The 21,929-nt window shown below is 39.1% G+C and overlaps 2 protein-coding genes across 2 annotated transcripts; one reads left to right on the forward strand and one right to left on the reverse strand.

Annotated features, from left to right (window-relative positions):
• The first annotated feature begins 303 nt into the window (after window positions 1–303).
• Window positions 304–6,714, forward strand: yrdc (yrdC N(6)-threonylcarbamoyltransferase domain containing). The gene is made up of 7 exons (XM_042423820.1): window positions 304–378; window positions 966–1,256; window positions 3,306–3,501; window positions 4,035–4,149; window positions 4,322–4,441; window positions 4,648–4,778; window positions 6,048–6,714. Exons 2-7 carry the CDS (start codon window positions 1,085–1,087, stop codon window positions 6,115–6,117), a joined length of 804 nt encoding a protein of 267 aa, XP_042279754.1. The 5' UTR covers window positions 304–378; window positions 966–1,084; the 3' UTR covers window positions 6,118–6,714.
• Window positions 6,715–7,426: 712 nt separating this feature from the next.
• On the reverse strand, window positions 7,427–20,270 carry LOC121905765 (glycoprotein endo-alpha-1,2-mannosidase-like protein). Its single transcript, XM_042424270.1, has 4 exons — window positions 18,983–20,270; window positions 16,649–16,758; window positions 10,093–10,169; window positions 7,427–8,771 (listed from the first exon to the last, which is right to left on the reverse strand). The coding sequence occupies exons 1-4, from the start codon at window positions 19,491–19,493 to the stop codon at window positions 8,135–8,137; spliced, it is 1,335 nt and encodes a 444-aa protein (XP_042280204.1). The 5' UTR covers window positions 19,494–20,270; the 3' UTR covers window positions 7,427–8,134.
• Window positions 20,271–21,929: the final 1,659 nt, after the last annotated feature.

Here is a 21,929-nt window from a genome sequence, read left to right on the forward strand (position 1 = left end):
GGACCACTGTTTCTGTTGTACAATCTGTAACTGGTTTACATAAGCACCATAAGAAATACTGAAAATGCAGCAAATGTGCAGAAAATGCGTAAATGTTTTGTTACCTGTGTCCGAGGCCATGACTACAGACATACTTGTCTTGTAAACTCTGCATTTCAATTATTTGCCTTTGTGTTTTTAATCAGGTGCAAACAGGTGATTCACATTTTCCTAATGAGCAGGTGATTAGGAGGCTTGGCAGGTAACACTGAATAAATAAATATTTGTGTTAGTGGGTGCACATCTGTTGGATAGTTAGAAGAAATGTCAGAAGATGCTTTTCCAGATACCATTATATTAATGCCTTTGAGGAGGATTACACCATACCAGAAAACTTATGTATTTACTCTTCTTTTTTTTACTATCATTTTAATTTATTAATTATAATTATTTTTGCAGAACTATAATAATAATAACAAACAGATAAGAAATAGCAAATATCCTATGGTTCATGAGTAATAAAGAAATAGAGAAGAACTAAATTAGAATATAATAAAAAGTTAAATAGTTTGGACAATAATATAAAATTCAAATTCTTTCTCTCCAAGTCTTTACTGCATTTCATTTTTGACAATCTGAAACATTTGTCTTTTTTATTATGAATTTTACTTTTATGGACATGAGATTTAACTAAACTGATACAAATATTGGTAAGATATTTAAGTATTTGCTTTGAACTGCTGACACCCAAAAAACAAACAGTATATCTATATATAGAGATTTTTTAAAAATCAAGAGAAATTATACAACGAATATATCTGGAGAGAGCAGGACTATTTCCACCATTAGGTCCAGTGAAATAACAACTATTATTATTGTTTTGCAAATGATGAGACATCTCTGCATTAGTTTGTAATGAAGTCTCATAATAAAGCAAGACTCCTCTCTGTGGATGTTTGAATTAAATGTGCTGCTGGCCCTTGAAGAAAGTGAGCGTCATTGTTTTGGAGGCGTAACCCGGAAGACTCTTCTTTACCTCTATCCGGCGACAACATGCGACTTGGTCTGTGAAACGACAAATAAGCTGTTTTACTGACACTGTTGTATGAAGTCCGTCTGTAACCTCGCTGTTCAGTTAATAAAGTCCAGTGGAGCTCACAGTTCAGCAGCGGCTCGTCGACACGAAGCAAAAATGTGTAAAGAGCTCAAAACCAAAGTGCTGCATTTGTCGTCGCCGACCTCCAATGGACCGTCTATCCGGCAGGAGAGCCTCACAGGTCGGTCAATCACTGCAGAAGCTTCAGGTCATTGTATAGCTTTGAAAATATGTGATGGTTCAAGCTGCTCGGGAAAGATTTATTGAAGATGTTTGTCAGGACGTAACGTAAACATGTTACATGAGTGTTACATCAGATTCCTGCGTTTGCCCACATGTGACTTTAAAGGTGTGTTTATTAAATGAAAGGCTCTGAAGTTCAGAGATTTGAACGGTGCAAATAATGTATAGAGTTTTTTAAAAAATCAATTAAACCCTGAAAGTATCCAAAAGTATGAGAGAAATGCCGTATGATTTCACAGATTTGCATGTTTTAAAAAAAGTAATTGTGAGAACCAATGTAAAAGGGAAAAAATGACGTATTTCAGTTAATTGGGTGAATTTATGGGAAAGCTGTAATGAGGAATTGACAGCATGAAGCAGACTTAATAAGTTTTTTTAATGTACTGATCAAGTTTGAAAGTGTATGTTCAGAAAGACTCATTATGATGTCAGATGGGGTTTGGGTTGTAAAAAGGCTGTTGTTGTTGTTGTTGTTGTTGTTGTTGTTGTAGGCATTAAGCTGCAGCTTCAGCCTACATCTTTCTCAGACTGCATGTGTTCCTGTGGCTTTGTGTTGTGTTGTTTTCAAATGTGCTCTTTGAGTAATCGTTACATTTTTATAGTTTCTTGCCTAATCTATCGCAGACTGAAATATATTTCAAATTTCAAAGGTGAAAACCATACAACTGCAGAATTTAATACTAGTTTAATGATTTTGGACAACCAAGTTAATGTACTTCATACACAGGCAACCAAAGAAGATGGAAATAAGGACATAATGATGATGATGATGTCATCATCATGTCCTTTTTAGTCTGTGGCATCAGATGGTTTGATGGGTTCAAATGGAGAGAAATATTTTGATCCTAAACTTAAATAAGATAAGTCTGCAAATGAAGATGATCGATTGACTCACTCTGAGCAGTGACTCCCTGCAGCAGTGACTCTCATACTTTTTCACGTCAAGAACCCCTAAACTGACACAAATTAGACCACGGACCCTCATCTGATAAGAATTTTGCTTTTTGATGTTTTATTACAGAAAGCATACGAAACCCATAACCAACATAGTCAGTCATACATTCTGTCATTGTGTTACTTATGGATGGAATTAAAGTAAAAAATAAATTATTCCACTTTTTGCTGGGGGCCCCTCGAACCTCCTCAAGGACCCCTGGGGGTCCTGTGACCCCATTTTGAGAACCACTGCCGTACAGAGTGTTACATCATTGATGCGTTAACATGTAAGCATCAGTTTGATGTGGTGGGTAGGTCAGGTATACTGGTAGTCAATAGAAACTATGTCAATTCACTCACATCATTCTGCAAAGTAACTAGAAGACTAACCACAGTCATTACATGTATTTGATTAAAAAGTAGAGTTATGAAGTAGCACACAATGATATTTAGTGTATATGTAAATATAATTAAGTATAGTTTTGATGTGCTTGTCCTCAACTTAAATGAGTTTTCAGTGATTTAGTATTGTACCTCTGTAAGTTAGGGGACTCACAAGAAACAGATTTTAAAAATCATTGACACAGTAGAAGTCAAGATGTTCTGATCTTTAGTCTCTAGTGTGGGTCAACCTTCAAACACATTGGTTCCTGCACTTCCCGTAATACAACCCTATAGCTGTGTTTAAGTTGGATGGCCCATGCCTTTGTAAATACACACGTCTTCTAAACTCCACACACTCTGTTTATAACTCAGGCTTTCTGTTAGAAATGTGTGTTGACTTGACAAAGCTCCTTTGACTATCACAAATAAAATCAGTGGAATGCCCCTTTAACTACAGTTCTTGAGAAATAAATGCACTTTGTTACTTTCCACCTCCTGTTGGTTTATCTTTTGCAGCCCTTCAATACCCCCAAATCCATCCACAATATTCAACTCAACTGTACAATATTATTAAAAATAGCATACACATGTGTTTACCCTCAGTATTTTGGTATCATTTGCTTCTGTGGATAAATCCCTCCGGATCCTCCCTGTTTTGGAACTGCAGATGCTGCTGAAATCCTGAGTTGCACCGTGAAGGCTCTGAAGGAGGGCCACGTTGTCGCTGTGCCCACAGACACCATCTACGGCCTGGCATGTCTGGCCCAGAACTCTGACGCCATCAGAAAGACGTACGGCATCAAAGGACGAAATGGGCAGAAACCGCTGGCCATCTGTGTGGGAGAAATTCAGGATATCTATAAGTAAGTGTACAGGCTACCAGTATTAGGGGATAACTTTGATCTCAAGTTAAGAAAGAATATTCCACCATTGATCACTCAAACAGTGCAGACATAAACAGCCGTGCATTGAACATGATGGGCTCTTATATCCACTGGAGCTACATCTTGAATGCGGATTGTTTTATAATTTAAAATATCAGTGGTAAATGTGTTTTGGCATCAGTCCCTTTTTGAATAAGTGTTAATGATTTCTTACTGGACTGTCTGTATTGCACTGGAGTCACACATCGAAGATCATCTTCAGATCATCATTCCCCCCCAGCAATAAGACACATTTTTACACTATGAGTGACTGGCACGGGGTTAAACCTGCACCTGCTGTCACAGAAATATATATAATGTATATTTTACACTGTATGTTTTTGCAGCCATGTTTGATTTCTCTGAGTTGTTGCAGGATTTGTGGAAATTATAATACATCACTGACTTAAACAGGGGAGTAAATGCAGACTGATGGATGGTGGTTGCATCATTATTTTTGTTTCCATGGACAGGTACTGTAAGGTGATGGTGAAGAAGGAGCTATTGTGTGACCTGCTACCTGGTCCTGTCACTCTGGTGTTTGAAAGGTCTGAAGTACTGAACACAGATTTCAACCCTTTTACTTCAGTAAGTCCACTATTTAAACTGAATACTACTAAAAGTACACACCAGTGAATAAAACTCTAGACTCGTTCACTTATGACTCATGGAGAAATAATAAGCTATGTATTTTTTTTTTTTTAATGAGTCATAAATGAATGTAGAACATCTGTTGTTTACATGTCCTTGTGCCCCTCAGCTCGTAGGCGTCCGTATCCCAGATCATGCCTTCATGAGGCGTCTTTGCCAGATGTGCAGGGAGCCTCTCGCACTTACCAGCGCCAACATCAGCTCACAAACCAGCACTGTGGCCGTAAATGTAAGTGAAAACGTGTGAGAAAGGAACTATTCCCCCCCTTTTTTTTAAAATTATTTGTTTCAGAATCTAAAATCAGAATATGGGGATATTTATCTCCTTTTCAACTGTGTCATCTAAGTTGACAAAAATATATTTTTATATTAAATTTGTACCTAGTGATGGTGTACGTATATTCCCTGTAACGCTGCTGTGTTTTTCCTATGAAGGAGTTTAAGGAGCTCTGGCCCAAAGTAGCAGTGGTGGTGGATGGTGGACCAATAGGAGACCAGAGCCGCCTCGGGTCAACAGTGGTCGACCTATCAGTACACGGCAAATATCGCATCATCAGACCTGGCTGGTAAGTTTCACCTCTTACTAGGAGACCGTTAGCTTACACTTGCTGTAGTTATACTTGGCTTTTTTTTCCCTTTGAATGAAATCAAACTAATAGCCACAAACATATTTATTTGAGCATTAAAACTTTAGCAGAGGAAAACCTAACTCAAGAACAGAACAGAAAGATTATCTAATCCGCAATCTATTTTATTTTTGCACTGAGCAATTAAAAATGTATATTTTTTGCCTTTACACTTTATATCCTGTACAGGTTAATGTCTTAACCCTCCTGTTGTCCTCGGGTCAAATTTGACCCGTTTACAAATGTTTTTATATCAGAAATATGGATTTCTTTCATCTAATGGTCTGAAATTCACATGGATGGTTCCATACCACACACTTTGCAAGTAAAAGTAATGATCACTACTTTCATTGAATTTTGGGTGTTTTATTAAAATTTATAGCATCTGTGGACTTTTGTCCTCCCGAGTCAAAATTGACCTGGGAGGACAAAAGTTGCATGGTCGACGGGAAGACAACAGGAGGGTTAAAAAGATCCACCTGCATCAAGGTTTACTGCTGTTCTTTCTACTGGAGGAACAGCATTAGAGCTTCAACAATTAGTCAATTAATCAATTAGTCAATCAACAGACAATTACCACAACTATACGATAATCAATTAATCGCTTTGAGTTATTTTTTAAGAAAAAAATGCTAAAATTCTCTTGTTGTCTCTTGTTCTTAAATGTGAATATTTTTTCTATATTCCTCTATGACAGTAAACTGAATATCTCTGGGTTGTGGACTATTGATCGGGAGGTTGGACTTATAGAGACATTGATTCTATCATTTTTCACCACTTTCCAATATTTTAGAGACCAAACAACTAATCGGTTAATTGAGAAAATTATCAACAGATTAATCAATAATGACAATAATGGTTAGTTGCAGCCCTAAACAGCATTATCACAATGTACTTCACTACTACAGTTATTATACACGAGAGGATGAGACACCTGCCGCCCCTTCCATGATTATAAATATCAGAGAAACTAGTGAACAAGATGTAGATATTCTGACCACAGAAAATTACAACACATAGATGTACTTGTGAGTCTGCCACAAATGGGTGCTGACAGTGATAAAAATACCACATGGAGAAGGTTTATTCCTTTGTGTTTGTACTCTACTTTCTGACTCTGAACGTCACATCCCTCCCCTCCAAACCTCCCACGCTTGATCCGAACATAAGTCTGTACATGAAATGAGAATGAGAAATTCTGTTTTTCAGTGCCCTTTCTTCTACGGTTAATGTGCTGCAACATAAATATGGACTGTCAGAGGACTCGGGGAAAGAATGACCTTCGAACTCTCCACACTCCGCAACACGCTGAGACGCACAACCAGCTTCAACCCGGGGCTCCTCCAGGAAAAAAAAAAATTAACTCTTGTTCCGGTTAGTTTTCCCTGGAAATGCTGAATAGTCGAGGTGGGTTTACCTTGAACTCAGGAATGACTTGAGTCTTAAAACGCTCATGGCTGCATTGAGGTCTTGAGACCCTTTTTTTTTTTTCTGCCTTACTGTGATTGCTATCATGGGATTTTGTTGGATTTCTTATTCAACCACATCTTGTTTTTATTCAGTAACATGGAACAAGGTCAGCTATGGTTACAGGATTTTTTTTTCTTTTTGCATAAAAACAAAACGTTATACTTTTTCTCATTGTCATACCAATGTGGTTTAAGTGGGAATATAATGGTTTGACTTTCTTATTTAAACTAAATATTTCTATAGGGGTCATTAGCACAGTAGACCAAGCGGATGTACTAAATGTCATCTGCCCACTTGCATGTTAAAAATTGGTCTTTTTTTTTCTCATGTCAACTTAATTGAAAGATTGTACGTCCTCGGCACAGCCAAAATAAATGCCTCAAACTTCTTCATGCATAAGAAACAATTTGAGTTGTTCTGTCATTATTTATTTCTGTCATTAGTGTCTGGATTTCACTTATCATTGATTCTTAATGGAGTGTGAAACCAAAAGTCAGAGTAAGATTCAGAAGTGCCTTTCACATGGAAATCAACCAAAGACACACCAGAAAGCGTACTTTGATTCTTTAAAAAATGACTGACTTAAAGTAGCTTTTACTTTAACAGACAAATTTAATTAAATTAAATACACACAAATCTGTAGAGCAGAGTGTCCTGTCTGGTACATTTTTATTCACAAATCCAAAACAAATGCTGACCATTTCCTTAAAAACACTTAACGTCTAATCTGGTTGATTTTTACATCAGTGAAAGAAGGTAATATGTGCCAAATATGTGAGAGGAGCAGTGCTAACCTACATGCTATAAGCATATATATACTTTGCATTTGATTTTGCTCATCAGTTAATTCCTCTGGTTCCTTCAGGACGATGTTCTTTGTTGCAGTCTTTTTTATGAGATTGAAAAATCTACCAAATGATATTAAATCCTCTTGAAATATTTTGTATTTGAGATAAAACTCTTAAAGCAATAGTTCGACATTTTAGGAACTAGTAGGTGGATTTCCGGTCTTTATGCTAAACTAAGCTAATATTAGCATCATATTTGATGGACCAACATGATAGTTGTATGGATGTACTCATCCAACTCCTGGCAAGAAAGTTAAGTATTTCCCAAAATGCTGAACTATTCCTTTAATCACGTTGAAGATATGGGATTTTTTGCATGACAGCAGCAACTAAACCTCTCTTCACCTGCTTGCTTAACCTCTACCAATGTCTTTTAAACACAAACCATCGTTTTATGAAGCCCTCTGAACTTCAGTCAGCATTAGTGCCTCATTGTCTTTGAGAGCCTGTTGTAGATGAAAACAAATTTCCAAGTGTCTGGCTATTATGATCAGTTCCATTATTTTAACCGCAGAAAGGGAAATGAGACCATTGAGTTGATGACAAATAGTATGTATGGATATATCAGGCAGTAGTTTCTCAGATAGTGGGAGTGTTTGAGCTAATTGTCCATTAAGTTGCACCAGGTGAACAGGGAGCAGAAACAGGCCTTCAGATCATTTTGAAAGTCTGGGCTGTCGATTGGAGTTGAAGAAAATTCCCCAGCTTAACAACTGAGGGCTGCTTGTACCTGAACCATGACAGACACACCCTCATCTCTGTGTCCTTAAAGTTCACAATGTGTGCACAAATACAGACTTGCAGAAACTGACACATCAAGTCAAGTTAAAAGTAAATGCATCTTATTTTGCACTCACATCTATACTGATCAATCCCTACATTCACTCCCTGTCTCTTTTGTTCTTTGTCTTTCATGTGTACACACACACACACACACAAATATCTACTAGAGCTGTTTCAAGTCCTCTCAATGAAAGCTCACATGAGCCACTGCTCCTTCTCTTTGTTGAATTGCTCTACCCAGCGCCGGGTCAGCTCCAGGTAGTGATCAGGTCCATGTGGCTGATAGTCCAAGTACACACGGGTGACAGTTTTTTTGGGCATCGCCCTCTCTATCTGTGTCCCCTCGTGCCATTCGTTAAACGATGTTATGGTGACAATCTCTGGCCGCACGTTCAGCGCCGCCTGCAGGGCCGTCTCGTAGTAACGGCCGTTGACCCGGTTGCGGGTGTTGTGGTTGTTCCACGGCCGGATGCTGGTGTCGATGTAGCCAGGTCCCACGCTGGGGATGAAGATGAGATTGTTGCCGTCACAGAAGGCCTTGATGGCCTTCCAGTTCTGGTGAGAAGAGCCAAATGAGAAGCCGTTGGATGCAAAATAAGTGTACATGCCGTCAAAGCCACCTGCGAGGATGTCATGCTTATGGCGCTCCTCCACAATCAGGGCGATGAAGATGGAGTCATAATCTGAACCACGCACACTGTGGGAGCCAGTAGCAGACAGAAATTCAGACCAGGACTCTGGAGGGGTTAGGTAGGAGTCGTAGATGTAAAATAGAGGAAGACTCTTCCCTGTGCTGGAGGTGAACTTGTAGAAGGCTCCATGGTCACCGTACCTTTAAAGACAGTAACACAGTAAAAAAATAACACAGTGAGTTAGTGCTGAAATAATTAGTTGATTAATGTATTTTACAGGAGCTAAAATACAATGGAGGTCATTAAAATCAGTTCAAAAGAGTTTATCCCCTGAGGAGCTTTAATGCGATCAACAAGTATCATTGCGATCTGCCTGGAACTGGTTTATTTTCTTGGGAGCAAGAATGTACTCAGTAAGTTTCTTGATAATCTTTTTGATATTTCTTGAGTGAATATTTTGGCCCGATGGCACCAATAACCATAAGATTCATTCTCTGGGGACCATGAATGTCAAAAGCACATTTAATGGAAATCCATCTAATAGTTTTTGAGATACGTTGTCATGGAGCAGCCTCTCTTGATCAAGGTCAAGTTTTAACCACATGGTGGTGCTTGAGAAAACTATAACTACATCATGGACTATTCGTAGCACATTTAATGGCAACCTCACTATTAGGTGTCAAGATATGTAGTAGAACTGAAATGATTAGTCAAGTAATCAATTCGTCGGTCGGCAGAAAATTAATCTGCATCTATTTGGATAATCAATTATTTCCGTCATTTTTCAAGCAAAAATACCAGAAAAATCTCTGATTCCAGCCTCTCTGATGTGAGGATTAGCTGCTTTTCTCTGTTTGATATTATTGTAATCTGAATATCTTTGGGTTGGACTGTTCTGACTGGTCTGACAAAACAAGACATTTGAAAACTGTGACATTTTTCACTATTTTCTGATATTTTATAGACTAAACAATTAAATATGAAAATGAAAATAATTGTTACTTGCAGCACTCGTTAGTGTTGGGTAGACACACCATCAATGGTCATCACTGTCTATTACTATTGGGACAATGAAAATTTGTTTGCTATATCTTTGGGGTTTTTTCTGTTAGTCACACAAAATAAGACATTTAAAGACATAACATTTGTCTCTGGGAAATTACAACAGGCATTTTTCAATATTTTCTGACATTTGTATGGACAAAATGATTAAGCAATTAATCAAGAATTACTGTTAGTAGCAGCCCTATTGGAAACTGAATACCTTTCGGGCCTTTGGGGTTTTGAGTTTGTCTGTACTTGACAGGTGCTGCTTTTAAGAGTAACCTCAGTACTAAGGTTAGAAAGTAGCTTTTGCTTCAGAGACTCATCTATAAATAACAAAACTGTCTTATATAATCAGATGTGCTTTCTGAAAGTATTTCAGTTTTGTAACAACTGTTCTTTAAACTATGCATGAAGTCTTAATGCTTTTCTATTTAAATTGATTCAGTGATGGAGATGTGCAGTCACAGTGCATACCTGTCAATGATATACTTGATGTTGTCATGCACACTCTGGTCATTTCGTCCTCTGTATGGTTGGATGTGAAATGCAACCTAGGAAAATGTGCAGAAAGACACACACACACAACCACACACCTTGTTGGTTTCCATTCATCATTTTACTGTCATTAAAGAAAGATGCCACAGTCAGCACTTATAGATGACCTGAGCATGTATTGAGTTAAAAGCTACAGTCAGTTCCTCAGGGAGACTTCTTATTGAGGGCTGACAAATGCAACAACATGATCCTCTGGTTTCTAGCTAATTAAAGTTTGATCAGTTGTTTACAGGTTTTCTAAAGACCTACAAATAAAAGAGTATAACACCAACGGTGCAGCACAACACTTAACCACTTAAGGAAATCCTTTTGGACACGACATAACTGTAAAGAACCAACCACTGTGTTTCATTTTCATGACAAATTTGTCACACTACACAGGAGCTGTTTTTCACCCTTTGTGGTGTCCCTGTGGAGACTTTTGTAATGCTCAGTTAATGGTTCTGTTAGAAACATCTATTTGACACTGATGAGCAAAAGCAGTAGTGGAACAAGGGACCTCAAGTGACACATACACAAAAAGTGCTTAAGTTGAATATTTTACGGCATGGCCAGAGAATTCAGTGACTTTAAATTATGCATGATCAAAGTGAAACACTTTTCTTCTCAAGCAGTGGACACCCAAGGGGAACAATGTGAATGAAAATGGCATTTTAAGATAATGGAGGCCAACAGTAACTAAATGGATGTAAGACATCAACAGCTGAACTGACACAAGGCCAACTTAGCCTATGCTGGATGATTCCTGTTTTATCCTTGTGAGTCTTCATTTGGTCCAGTAGTTGGACAAGACTAAGATTCTACAGCCCAGCTAGCAGCTCTGTGCGCTGCACTCAGGCACAGCGGTGCTTTGAGCTAAATGCTAATGTCAGCGTGTTAAAATGCTCACAGTGATGATGCTAACATGCTGATGTTTAGCTGGTATAATGTTTATCATGTTCACCATCTTAATTTAGACTAATAGCCGTGCTATCACGTGACACAACAACATTTGCTAATTTAAACTTAGCACAAAATAGCCTTACAGATGAGCCTGATGGGAATGTCTTTAGTTTTTCAATTATTTAGAGGTAAATCAAAGTACAGAACAAATTGAAATGTTGATGTGGTGATGCAGTGCTGTACAAAACAATTCATCCTGAGGGGAACATCAAAGTCATTAGGATTTATCCTCTGGGCACAATTAATGTCTGTACAAAATTGTATCCATCCAATAGTTGTCAAGATGTTTCAGTCTGGAGTGGTTAATCGCCCAACATACAGATTGACACTGCCATCCATAGAGTGATGCTGCTAGTGTGACTAAAAAGCAGAATACTGAGAGAGGATCCACAAGATTAAAGAACATTTTTCTTTATCAAGCAAGTTTTTTTTTTTGTGTTCACTGCATTTTATTTTGTTAAATATATTTTGTAATGGTTTCCCTGTCAGTGCTGCTATGATAGGGAAGTTGTATTGCAGGTAAATGGTTCACACTGAAATTTTTTATGTGGAAACGGGATTGTTGGCAGCACTAAGTGTGTCACTATGACATTGACCGTAAGTGTACTAATGGATTAAAGTGATGTTTGGAATAGGTTATATCTGAGCAAATAGTTTTAATCTGCAGACGTGTAGATAAACTAGTTGGAGACAAGAAAAGCAGAATCACTTGTGCCTTTAATGGAGATGCTAAGTGCTTTTTATGTGTAAAAAATGTACATTTTAATAGTTTCAGATGCACTTTGCTTGCAAAATATCAATTTGGAGAAAGATAGAGGTACAGCGGATAGAAAAAAGATCCTGGCCAGCTGAGTAAATCATAGCCAGGAATCAGTGTTTATGAAGCTATAACTCTCTGGACCTCTTGTAAAGTAACAGCCCCGCAAAGTGTAATCAAATATCGAACCTATTTTGAAAAAAATGGTGAGGTATTTAAGGATGTGAAGCCACATAAATATCATCCACAAAGACAAAAAAGCTGTTATGGTCTCCTGTTCACTGCAGCAGAGCGGACGCCACTAGAAAACTCCTTCAGCTCATTTTCCCAAACACACTGGCCCATTACTCTGTGGTAATTTAGAAGTAAATGAGACAGAGACGACGCATTTTAATACCCCATAAACATTGACAGCATGAGCCTCAAACACCCCCAGCATGATTTATGCTGATCAGAGTCAAATTTAGTGCCATGGCCCGCAGAAAGCACAAAGGGACGGATGTGAGCCAACACACAGACCTTTAAAACAATTAGATCAATTTCAACAAAGTTGGGCACATTTCTATATCCAAGACTGTCAGTTTCAGTCTGTTGTCAAAGCCAGTGGAGCCACACAACAATGGGTCATGTAAGACTCAATATAGCTACTCAGTGTAGAAACAAGAAAGTGTGGCTGATGCCATCGTTGGGCACCCATGGGTCATATTCCCTTGTGTATGTAGCTACATGGCCTACTTACTGGATAGAACTTTTACAGCCCCTCAGGGTTCAGATTGTTCACAGAGGCAAACTGAGTCATGGGACCCATGATGCACATTTCCCCTCTGCTCCTTCCCTCCTGCACCCAGCTTCTAATCCCCTCCACCCTGTCCCCACCAAACCGCCCCCACCCTCCCCTGGGCAGGAGGACTATTTCAGCTCCTGTTCAAGCTGAGGTCGAGCAGAAACACTGCTGTGATCTGCTCTCCAACTCCGCCAAACGATACATGAGCTGTGTGTGGGTGCTGCTGAAATACTGCTCAACTTATATAATAAAAAGTACATTGCTTTCTCTTGAAGCGTTATCTAAAGAGGGGTCAGTGTGTTTTTAGCTGTGTGGTGTGGGATTGCCTGTAAGATGGAGGTAGGATTTGTATTTTGGTAAGTTCGCTCTGCTCAAAAGAGGCGAATCAAATTTTCATTCACCTCTAAATGATCTTGTGAATATGCACTCATACCAATATGCTAATCATGTCATTAAGTGTATTTCTGTTCTTTGAAGCTCCCTATACCACCATGGATGCTTAACTTCCCTGATTTTGGCATGGCTGCATTACCAACCAGCAAAATGGGAAACTTCCCTGTGGGCCCCAGATTTACACCTTTACAATGACTGGTTCCCGGTCATTGTAAAGGTATCAAAATCTAGTTTTATGACCTTAATTCTTTTAGTCTGTATAAGCACTGAAATGATGAACTGATTAATCAATTAGTTGATAAAGAGAAAATTCATATGCAAGTATTTCGATAATTAATGGTTTTACTTATTTTTCCTCACTTTCCAGCTTCTTATATGTGAGGATTTGATGCTTTTCTTTGTTATATACAATATGATAGAAAACTGAATGACTTTTGCTTTCTTGCTGTCGGGAATTATAAGAAGCATTTTTCGCTCTCACAAGTAACCGATAATGAAAGAGAAATCAGTAGTCGCAGCCCTAGTATAATTTGTTTTCAGAATCTGTTGGTGCATATTGCTAAATATTTGTGGTGGTCAATGAGGTCAACAGCGAATTTTTGCCCAGGGGACCCCCAGTAGCTTCATCCAGCCGTAAATCTTGGAAAAGGTTAATGTTATATTCATGCCCCATTGAGCTACATTAAACCACAAAGACTGTCATAGTATCTTAGATTGCTCTGTCAAGCAGTAAAGCAAAACAAGACAAGACAGGACAAGAAAGGACAGAGATATCGGATGGAATACAGAGTGCATATTGACAGGTTGTGAGTCTGGGCAGGTCAGTGTGAAGTGTACTATGAATCTCTTTTCTTTCTCTGTATTGTTTGCTCATCCTTTTCAATAATCTAACCATTTTTTTTCCTGAAATTATACACTAGACTCTCAAAGGGCCTGCTGATTCCACTTCCAAACTACATTTCTCAGATTAGCTGTTAGCCATGTTGCTACTAAAAGCCGAATGCAGATATGTCTGTTTTCATCTGATACATTTTTGGCTGTTGCCACTGCTCCTGTGGGACCATCTGTCCTCTTTACTCGGGCTTTCCTCTCTCCTTTTAACCTGCCTTTCAGTTGAAAAGAGCAAAGAAACTATTTGAGGTTGTTGCTTTAGAAAATTTGCATTAGAGTTCCAAATGATCAGAGCCAAAGACCTTTACCTTGTCAGCGTTTTTTGCTGAAATTTTGCAAGAAGAAGCAGTCCAAAGATAAATGTCCTTCTGTGCAGAGGGAGTGGGAGGAGTTCATCAAAAACAAGGAGAACTGGAAAGGACGCTTGGAAATACTGCAAGCTATACACAGAATAATTGTATTCTAAAGCTATTCTGCTCTCTGATTGTGATCTTGTAAGTGCTTTCATTAACGATAAGCAGCTCATTCTTATTTCAGTGAGATACTGAAATGTTCAGTTGATTTGTAGAAAGCATGTCACAGTCTGTTTTACCACGCACGCTTCCTCCACGCTTTTTACGAAAATGTCACGCTTGCTGGGTCACTGATGACAACAAAGTGTGGCGTTAAATTCAATCTATTAGCTTTTCTCCTGACAGCATTATGTGTAAAACCTCATCAGCTCAGCGTTGCATGTCTAATCCCGCTGTGCTCATCTTGCCCTCGCAGAGATACATTATTTCTTTGCCTGCAGCCAAACAGCAGAAGAAACAAATGTAATATCAAATCTGACAGGCGGCCCTGACAAACCCACTGCCATCTTGTCAAAGTTGTTTGTGAAGAGGACGAGGCCAGTATGTGTCACATGGCTGCTGGAAAATAAATGATCTTTATCTTCACATCAGCATTCACGAACACCGACAGCCGTGATAATGAATTGTGTCACAATAATAAAACTTTCAATTTGCTTTGTGTTTCACCTTGAGTAGTGTTGTGAATACAACTTGTTTAACTTAAAGGGGACTGACTGATCGTTTTTGGTGTCACACATGTTAAAATATAGGAACATACCTCAATAGGCTCATATAAATACAATTACATTCTTAACATGTTGACTTTGGTGCAGAAATTTGAAGCTTATTTTGGAAGAACTTTTTTCCCCATAATTTGACATATTTGTATCATCTCTCGAATTTAAAGAAGGTGTGCTTCCTTTAAGTGAACTGGGTGGTTCAACTTATGAACTTGGATAGCAGTACTCCAAAAACATAAAAATATCATAATACTATGGCCTCAGTTTACTGTTTTATTTCCTATGAACATCATATTAACCAAATGAAACTTCACAGTAATGCAGACACTGTTTTTGAGCAGCAAAGGATTTATCTGGTTCCTGCCCTCTATGCATGTAAGCTGGCTTTTTTTTCACTTTAGCATGTATTATGTTGAGCAAATGCTGTTGATGCATTATTAAATGGTACCTGCTCTGACACAGGAAAACTCTTACAAGTCTGTCTCTCTTTTATGTCTTTTCAAATTCAGTCATACAGAAAGAAGGATGATTATGGCCTTTGAGCAGCTTTTAAAATGCACATAAACACATGCATACATGATGTATGGCTCTTGCACACTCATTCACAGAAACTTTAAAAGGGAAGTCTGACAAAAAACTTTGTGGAGCTGAAAACTGACTACTATGTCATCAAAGACAGTCTCTCGTTCTTACCGTCCCTTTTTTCCTATATAGGGAGAGCATCTGACATGAATTGTATCACATTACAAGCGAGTGCTCCCTGTAAAACTTTAATAAGCTTTCAATACTGTGACAGGAGGCAGTGGGACCAACATGGACGGCAGTTATTTCTTCCAATGTGCCATTTTCCAACCTAATTGCCAATTGGTCATGTGGCTTTACTCCCCCCATCACCACCTCCACACCGAGCTCATTCAGTCCCCACTGAACAACTAACTGATCCAGCAGCAGCAGCAGCAGAAGCTCTTTGACCCGTTTTTCGCTCTAATGCTGGAGATGTCACTGCAGCTGCAAACATCCAGAGTCAAATCCCTGAGTAGCAGAGGCAGCTTTATAGGAGGCAAATCAGAGAAAGTAGAGCTTCAACGGCTCTCAATCTTACTCTCCTGCGACAAAAGCAAAATGACACTTCTGTGTGTTACACACCACAGCATAATGCCCGGTTTGAGATTACTACCCTGAGTGGTGTTAAGCTCTCTGCTTACCTCTGTGAAGCATCAATAATCCTTTTCTAGCTCTTGTGTCACTGTGCTGTTAATGGAATGAATGGATGGAGAGATAATGGACACACAATCATATTTACCTCAGCCTCATTTACATTCTGGTGACTATTCAGAAATAAAATAATACGTCAAAACATCAATTTAGGCTTTTATTCTTGACCTTGAGGAGTTCAGCAGGCTGGAAGTTTTACCTTATTTTCCATGTCAGTTATAGCCTATAGTAAAAGCCTATATACAGCATTATTGGTGGAAAAGCAACTCTTCAATCAACATTTGTCAACTTAAATTGAATGAATCATAGAAGCGTCAGAATAGATTTGATTCATTGCTCTCTTTCGTAGCTTTGAACTCTTTCCCCCTTTCTGTTTCAGGTCTCACACACACAGACTCAGAAAGTGCTGATGCCTTTGTACCTTGAGGTTGTGTCTATATGCGGCATCCAGCACAGCTGGCACCAAATCCTCAGCGGGTTCCCCATAGTCGTCAGCCAGGCCAGGAGGATACCAGGACAACACCAGAACCCCTGGAGACACACGAGTAACACATGAGTCTGATGATCCAACCTGGACCAAAGATACTGATTAATACCTCTGAGAGCGTCTGCTGAGAGAAAATGTCCATAATGCATATGACACTGTTATCCTAAGCATTGTTAAAATTATGTATGAATTTCATGCGGATTGTAAGAAATGCTGACAATCCTTGTGGGAGAAACAGGAGCTGAAAAACTTCTGCTTTCATTAATCTACACTGAGTTTTTTTCACACAGTTTTATAGACTCATTTGAGACCGCTGAACGAACACAGTCAGTTGCACTTTTATTGAACACATTGTAAAATTTATGCCCCGGTAATCCATTAGGGTAATTACCATGCTTATTTTTCAAGGCTCAGACAGATGCTGGTGAGGTTTGTGGCTTGTAGATGCTGTATGGAGGAGGGTTGATTGTTTTATCTAAAATTCCCACCTGCCCGTCATGCGTATCCTGCCCATGATTGATGAACATGCACTTGTCATCTTAGAACTATTTATTATGTCTTATTTAGTAGCAATCTCTCTGCGCAGCTCGAGTGTGTGACAGCTCGTAAATTCCAGTGGAGAAAAGCTTGTTCATGCTCTGATGCTGGCTGAGAAATGGCTTCATATCAACCATGGAGGTGCCTGGCACCAGAGATGATCTGAATATGCACTCAGAGCTAATTCATTAAAGTCATGTCCACTTGCTGTGGAGCTGTGGGGGACTATTAGATTACAATACTAAACTATGTCTATGTGTATATTAAGAATATGGCCACTGCTATTTGTTTTATTTACGGGCCTCTGTGAAGTGGCGGGGAATCAGTCATCCGGCCAAGTGGAACTATTCAGAGTTTGGCTGGCTGTGGTGTCTAATTAAATGGATTGTTTTAACTAAGCGTCGTGAGCCAGCCCCTCCATCATCCATCTGTCAAGGCGGTGCAGTTTCAGAGGGACGGATGGTCTGGTCATCATTCTGGATGGTGTACAATAACCTCCTGAGCCGCAGGACAGAAACATCAGGGCCTATCATGTGTAGGGTGCTGAAGGCTGGACACACAGGGGCTGTTACTCGACACCAGGCTGTGGAAGGCGTCTGCTGTCTTTTAGGGAAGCTATACAAGTTTTTGAAAAGACTAAACAACATACTGTAGCCTATAAATATTTGATGAGACAGCAAAAAAAAAAAAACCTAACCCTGAAATTCCCAGAATGGTGAGCTGGATGATAATTTAATACCTTACATCTCCTCTTTCATTTCAGTCTCGCAACTACAGTGCACCAACTTAACTGTAGATATCCCATAATCATGCACTTTTTTAAAAATGCAATGAACTGCAAACAGCCCCCAAGCTCGTTGGAGATTTCAAAAGTCTATAAAAGGATGTTTTTTGACTTTTTTTAAAACTCTATTTGTCACTTGATTGCTGGTTTTCTGGTTTTTATGTGTCAGCTCTTGTATGCTGGTTATATGGTTGTGTGCCATTAATATTTTGTTCTCAAGACTCTCTTGATCCCAATGAGACAACTTGATTAAATAAAGTTACAAAAATATTACCATCTATTGACTTACAGTGGAATCGTATCATGAGGATGATGTGGACACATTGTGTTTTTAACCTATATTTCTGTTGTTTAAAGTAACGATTTCAACCAAAGTGTGATGAAAAACTTCCAAAATTAGCTACTGAAGTTTTTGTTTTACATTTGTTAACTTTTTTTTTAACAATTCCTAGAATTTAACTTACTTTTTCATTTCCAATGTGGTCTTTGGCTAAATTTGCCATATCATGCCTATTAATACATTCAAGTCATTCAACCATATAGTCCAGACCTATGCTGTGTGGAAAAAACATACTGAATTGGACCAGACTCAAAAATTTCCTGCCTAAATTTTGTTATTTTAACTGTCAGGAAATTGGTCTGCTTATAATGTAGAGCTAAGAAGTTGTTCTCCTGATAACTGGGGTTTTCACAGTCATAAACTTTGTCTCTGCAGCAGAAAAAAAGCTCAGCAGCAGATATTTGACGACTTTCAGCTGAGCTTGTAGGGAGCTGTCCACTGAATGTGTGGTGCTGAAAATGTTTTCTGCCCCTGAAGCGAAAAGGAGGCAGCTTCTATCTTAGCTATAAAAGCCGGATGTCTGTGCAGCTGCTGAGCTGAAAAAAAAAACAATATTCAGCTCTTTTTGTCGATCTCTATCCAAGAAAACCACATCTCTAAACTGTACCTGCTGCAGATGCACCGATCTGCTCCATGTGGGATTCCAACACGTCCGGGTCTCTTGAGCTGTACGGGTTAAGTTCGGGGTAGAAACTGGCACCGATGTCCTCGGGGGGCATGTGTCTCCCTCTCGGGTAGCTGGATGCGATTTTAGGGTCCCAGTGTGGAACCAGGATGTGGTCCCAGTGAATGTATTTACCGTCCATATGTGGGCTCCCGTACCAGACGTAGTAAAAAATATGAACATCATAAAATATTGTCCCCTCGGGGCCTGAGTTTGACAAAACTGCTTTGGTGTTGCTGCCAGCCGGGCGGGCTTGACCCAGGGATGTGGTGGTGTCGCGGGACACCGAGCGCCGGTCCATCTTCCCCCCTATCATCGGCAGGAGCTCCAAGCCCGGAGCCAAATCCGAGAAGCCGTCACTAGGCTTCAGGGTCCTCAGTCCCATCATAGTCCCGAATATGAACAGTGTAAAGAGAAACAGAGCTATGCAAGCTTTCCTCCGCAGCCTTGCCATGTTTGGCTGGAGTGGACGGGACCAAGAGCGCAAATAAACCTCTATCTGTCTTGTTTCTGCCTTCTACGCACCGAGAGTTCACCTCAATCTATAAACTACTCTCCAAACTGTCTTGTATGGTACCTACTGATCACACACCTTTCTGAATTCATCACAAAAAAAGTGGCTACATGATTGCAGTTCCAGTCGCAGCAGACTACCTGGCGCAGCTGGATGTGGGATTTTTAACTTTCTTCAGCAGCCTCATGTTTTGCAGTCTTATGAGCTGCGTTGTGAGGTATCGCCGGATGTTCTCATCCAGACGCTTCACTCCACACCCGTCCAGATGCAGGAATGATGCTCTCCGGTGATGTCCGAAGGATTTTCTATTCTCCTAGGTGGGTGGGTTCGTTGGTTGGTCCTTTACACAGTCCGTTTTGGATGTCAAAGAGGCGGGACTCATCTCTGTGTTGCCTGTTAGTGCGCGACTGCAGATCCTTGCGCAGACATTTTTTTTTTAAATCATCATATGAATGCTATCTAACCGCAGATCAGCAACAAAATAAAGTTACTCTGATCGCAGCCAATCACAGTCTAAGAATCTAATCTCTTACTTCAAGACACATTATCAATTTTCAGGATTTTGTTTTTAAAGTTAGGCTTCAGTGTCTGACTCTCTGACTTGTCCTGCATGGTGAGTTAAAAGTTATAGTGACATCAAGTGGACACCTCATATATCACACAGGCCACTTCAACATGCTGCCTTCAGGTACCGCCGGAAATTATGACACCTGAGAAGTTCTGATATGGGCTTTAATGGATGGAGACCAGAGAGGTTGATAAAGAAGTTTGTCTGAATTGTCGATCATTATTATTATTATTTTAATTATTATTATTATTATTATTATTATTATTATTATTATTATTATTATTATTATTATTATTACAGCCTATGCCTGATAGAAACTGTAAACCTAATTTTCTCTTTGTCTTTCTGATTTTTTAATATATATAAATATTGGCATATTTTCGTTCGAAAGAAAGTTAACCTTAGAAAGTTAAGCCATCAGAAACTATTGTCAGGACTCAAAGAAAGAGAGAAAATATGTTCTATTGTTTGCTGTCACCCCGACAAAAGGGGACAAGGCATGCTCTCTTTTGGAAAACAATCAGACGTAGTAAAGGTTACTGGATAAATTTCAGATGTACTGCATAACACAAGCTTGGACGTCAGAAGAAGACGCAGCCTTCTCTGCATCTCTGTCCATTATCTTGTTGCACGTTGGCTTGAATCCAGCAGTGAGATGTAAACGCCTTGGCATCTGGCCAAGACAACGTGAGCCTGCACTTGAGAGGTTCTGACCTCTCCACTGGAAGCGATTGACTTGCTGACTCTATATTACATTGTTCCCACGTGGTTTAGTCTGAGACTGACAGGAATGTCCTCGTGCAACGTGGGCTTTAAGTTAGATGATGCTTTGTATAAAATCCGGTTTAACATAAACTTTTTCAGATACAACAAACTTCCACCACCAGTTACAGCAAAATTTGCTGTCGGGTATTACTGTCCATGGGTATTATAATAAACTATAATACCCAATTTTGTTACGAACAGTCATGTGAATTTTCACCTTTAGAAGTTGCCAAGATTGTGCTCTGAAAGTCTGACCCGAGCTTATAAACGCGACTGGACAACTTAAAGGAGTCAGAGGAGCTGAAATGTCTGTTGCAGCTATAATAATAATAATAATAATAATAATAATAATAATAATAATAATAATAATAATAAATAATTATTATACCACCTGTCATGACCGCTCTAACTCTTACTAAACACAAAAGTTTAACTCAAACTTTCCTTTTAAAAACTCCTGCTTGTGTAGGGAAAAGCCCCAAAGAGGCTGCACGTGTACTTCCGCCATATCAAAATCTTACTAATCAAAAACAAATTTTCTAAAATAAACAGATAAACGAATGATTGCAAAGTCCTTAGATAATGAATAAACTAAATAAGGGAGGAAAAAACATGGAAATTAATACATCTAATCTATTTGGTGTGTTATGGCTTTGTCCAACTTTAAAACGAGATATTAATGGTTCTTATAGGCATTAATGCTTATTTGGATTCCTCCCCATATATTATATCTTGCAAGTGTAGAGTTAGACTAAATGCTGCGGGTGTACTGTTTTTAATTAATATACTGCCTCTACAGCATATTATTTATAAGAAACTTCTAAAACTTGAAATACCAAAATGTATCATTTCAACGCAGGGTTTGGACAACAGTATTTTCTACTTTTTTGTCAAACTTTGGATATTTAATGCCGCTAATTATGTGATATTTAAGGCTATAAAAACGCGTGTTTTACGGGTCCACAAGGGGTCGTTGTGGTAGTTGTGATGAAGTCACCTCTGAAACATCCATCAGTTAGACAGAGATGAGACTGCTGCCTTCC

The sequence above is a fragment of the Thunnus maccoyii genome, chromosome 10, assembly GCF_910596095.1.
Source record: "Thunnus maccoyii chromosome 10, fThuMac1.1, whole genome shotgun sequence".
Lineage (NCBI taxonomy): Eukaryota > Metazoa > Chordata > Actinopteri > Scombriformes > Scombridae > Thunnus > Thunnus maccoyii.

Excerpts from the sequence above, each read along its gene's own strand:
- yrdc (XM_042423820.1), top strand. The coding sequence starts at position 1,085 with ATGAAGTCCGTCTGTAACCTCGCTGTTCAGTTAATAAAGTCCAGTGGA. Across the intron at positions 1,257-3,305 it reads CCGGCAGGAGAGCCTCACAG|ATGCTGCTGAAATCCTGAGT; the intron begins GTCGGTCAATCA and ends TTGGAACTGCAG. Across the intron at positions 3,502-4,034 it reads GAAATTCAGGATATCTATAA|GTACTGTAAGGTGATGGTGA; the intron begins GTAAGTGTACAG and ends TTCCATGGACAG.
- LOC121905765 (XM_042424270.1), bottom strand. The coding sequence starts at position 19,493 with ATGGCAAGGCTGCGGAGGAAAGCTTGCATAGCTCTGTTTCTCTTTACA. Across the intron at positions 10,170-16,648 it reads CATATAGACACAACCTCAAG|GTTGCATTTCACATCCAACC; the intron begins GTACAAAGGCAT and ends ACATTTTCCTAG. Across the intron at positions 8,772-10,092 it reads ATCAAGTATATCATTGACAG|GTACGGTGACCATGGAGCCT; the intron begins GTATGCACTGTG and ends CTGTCTTTAAAG.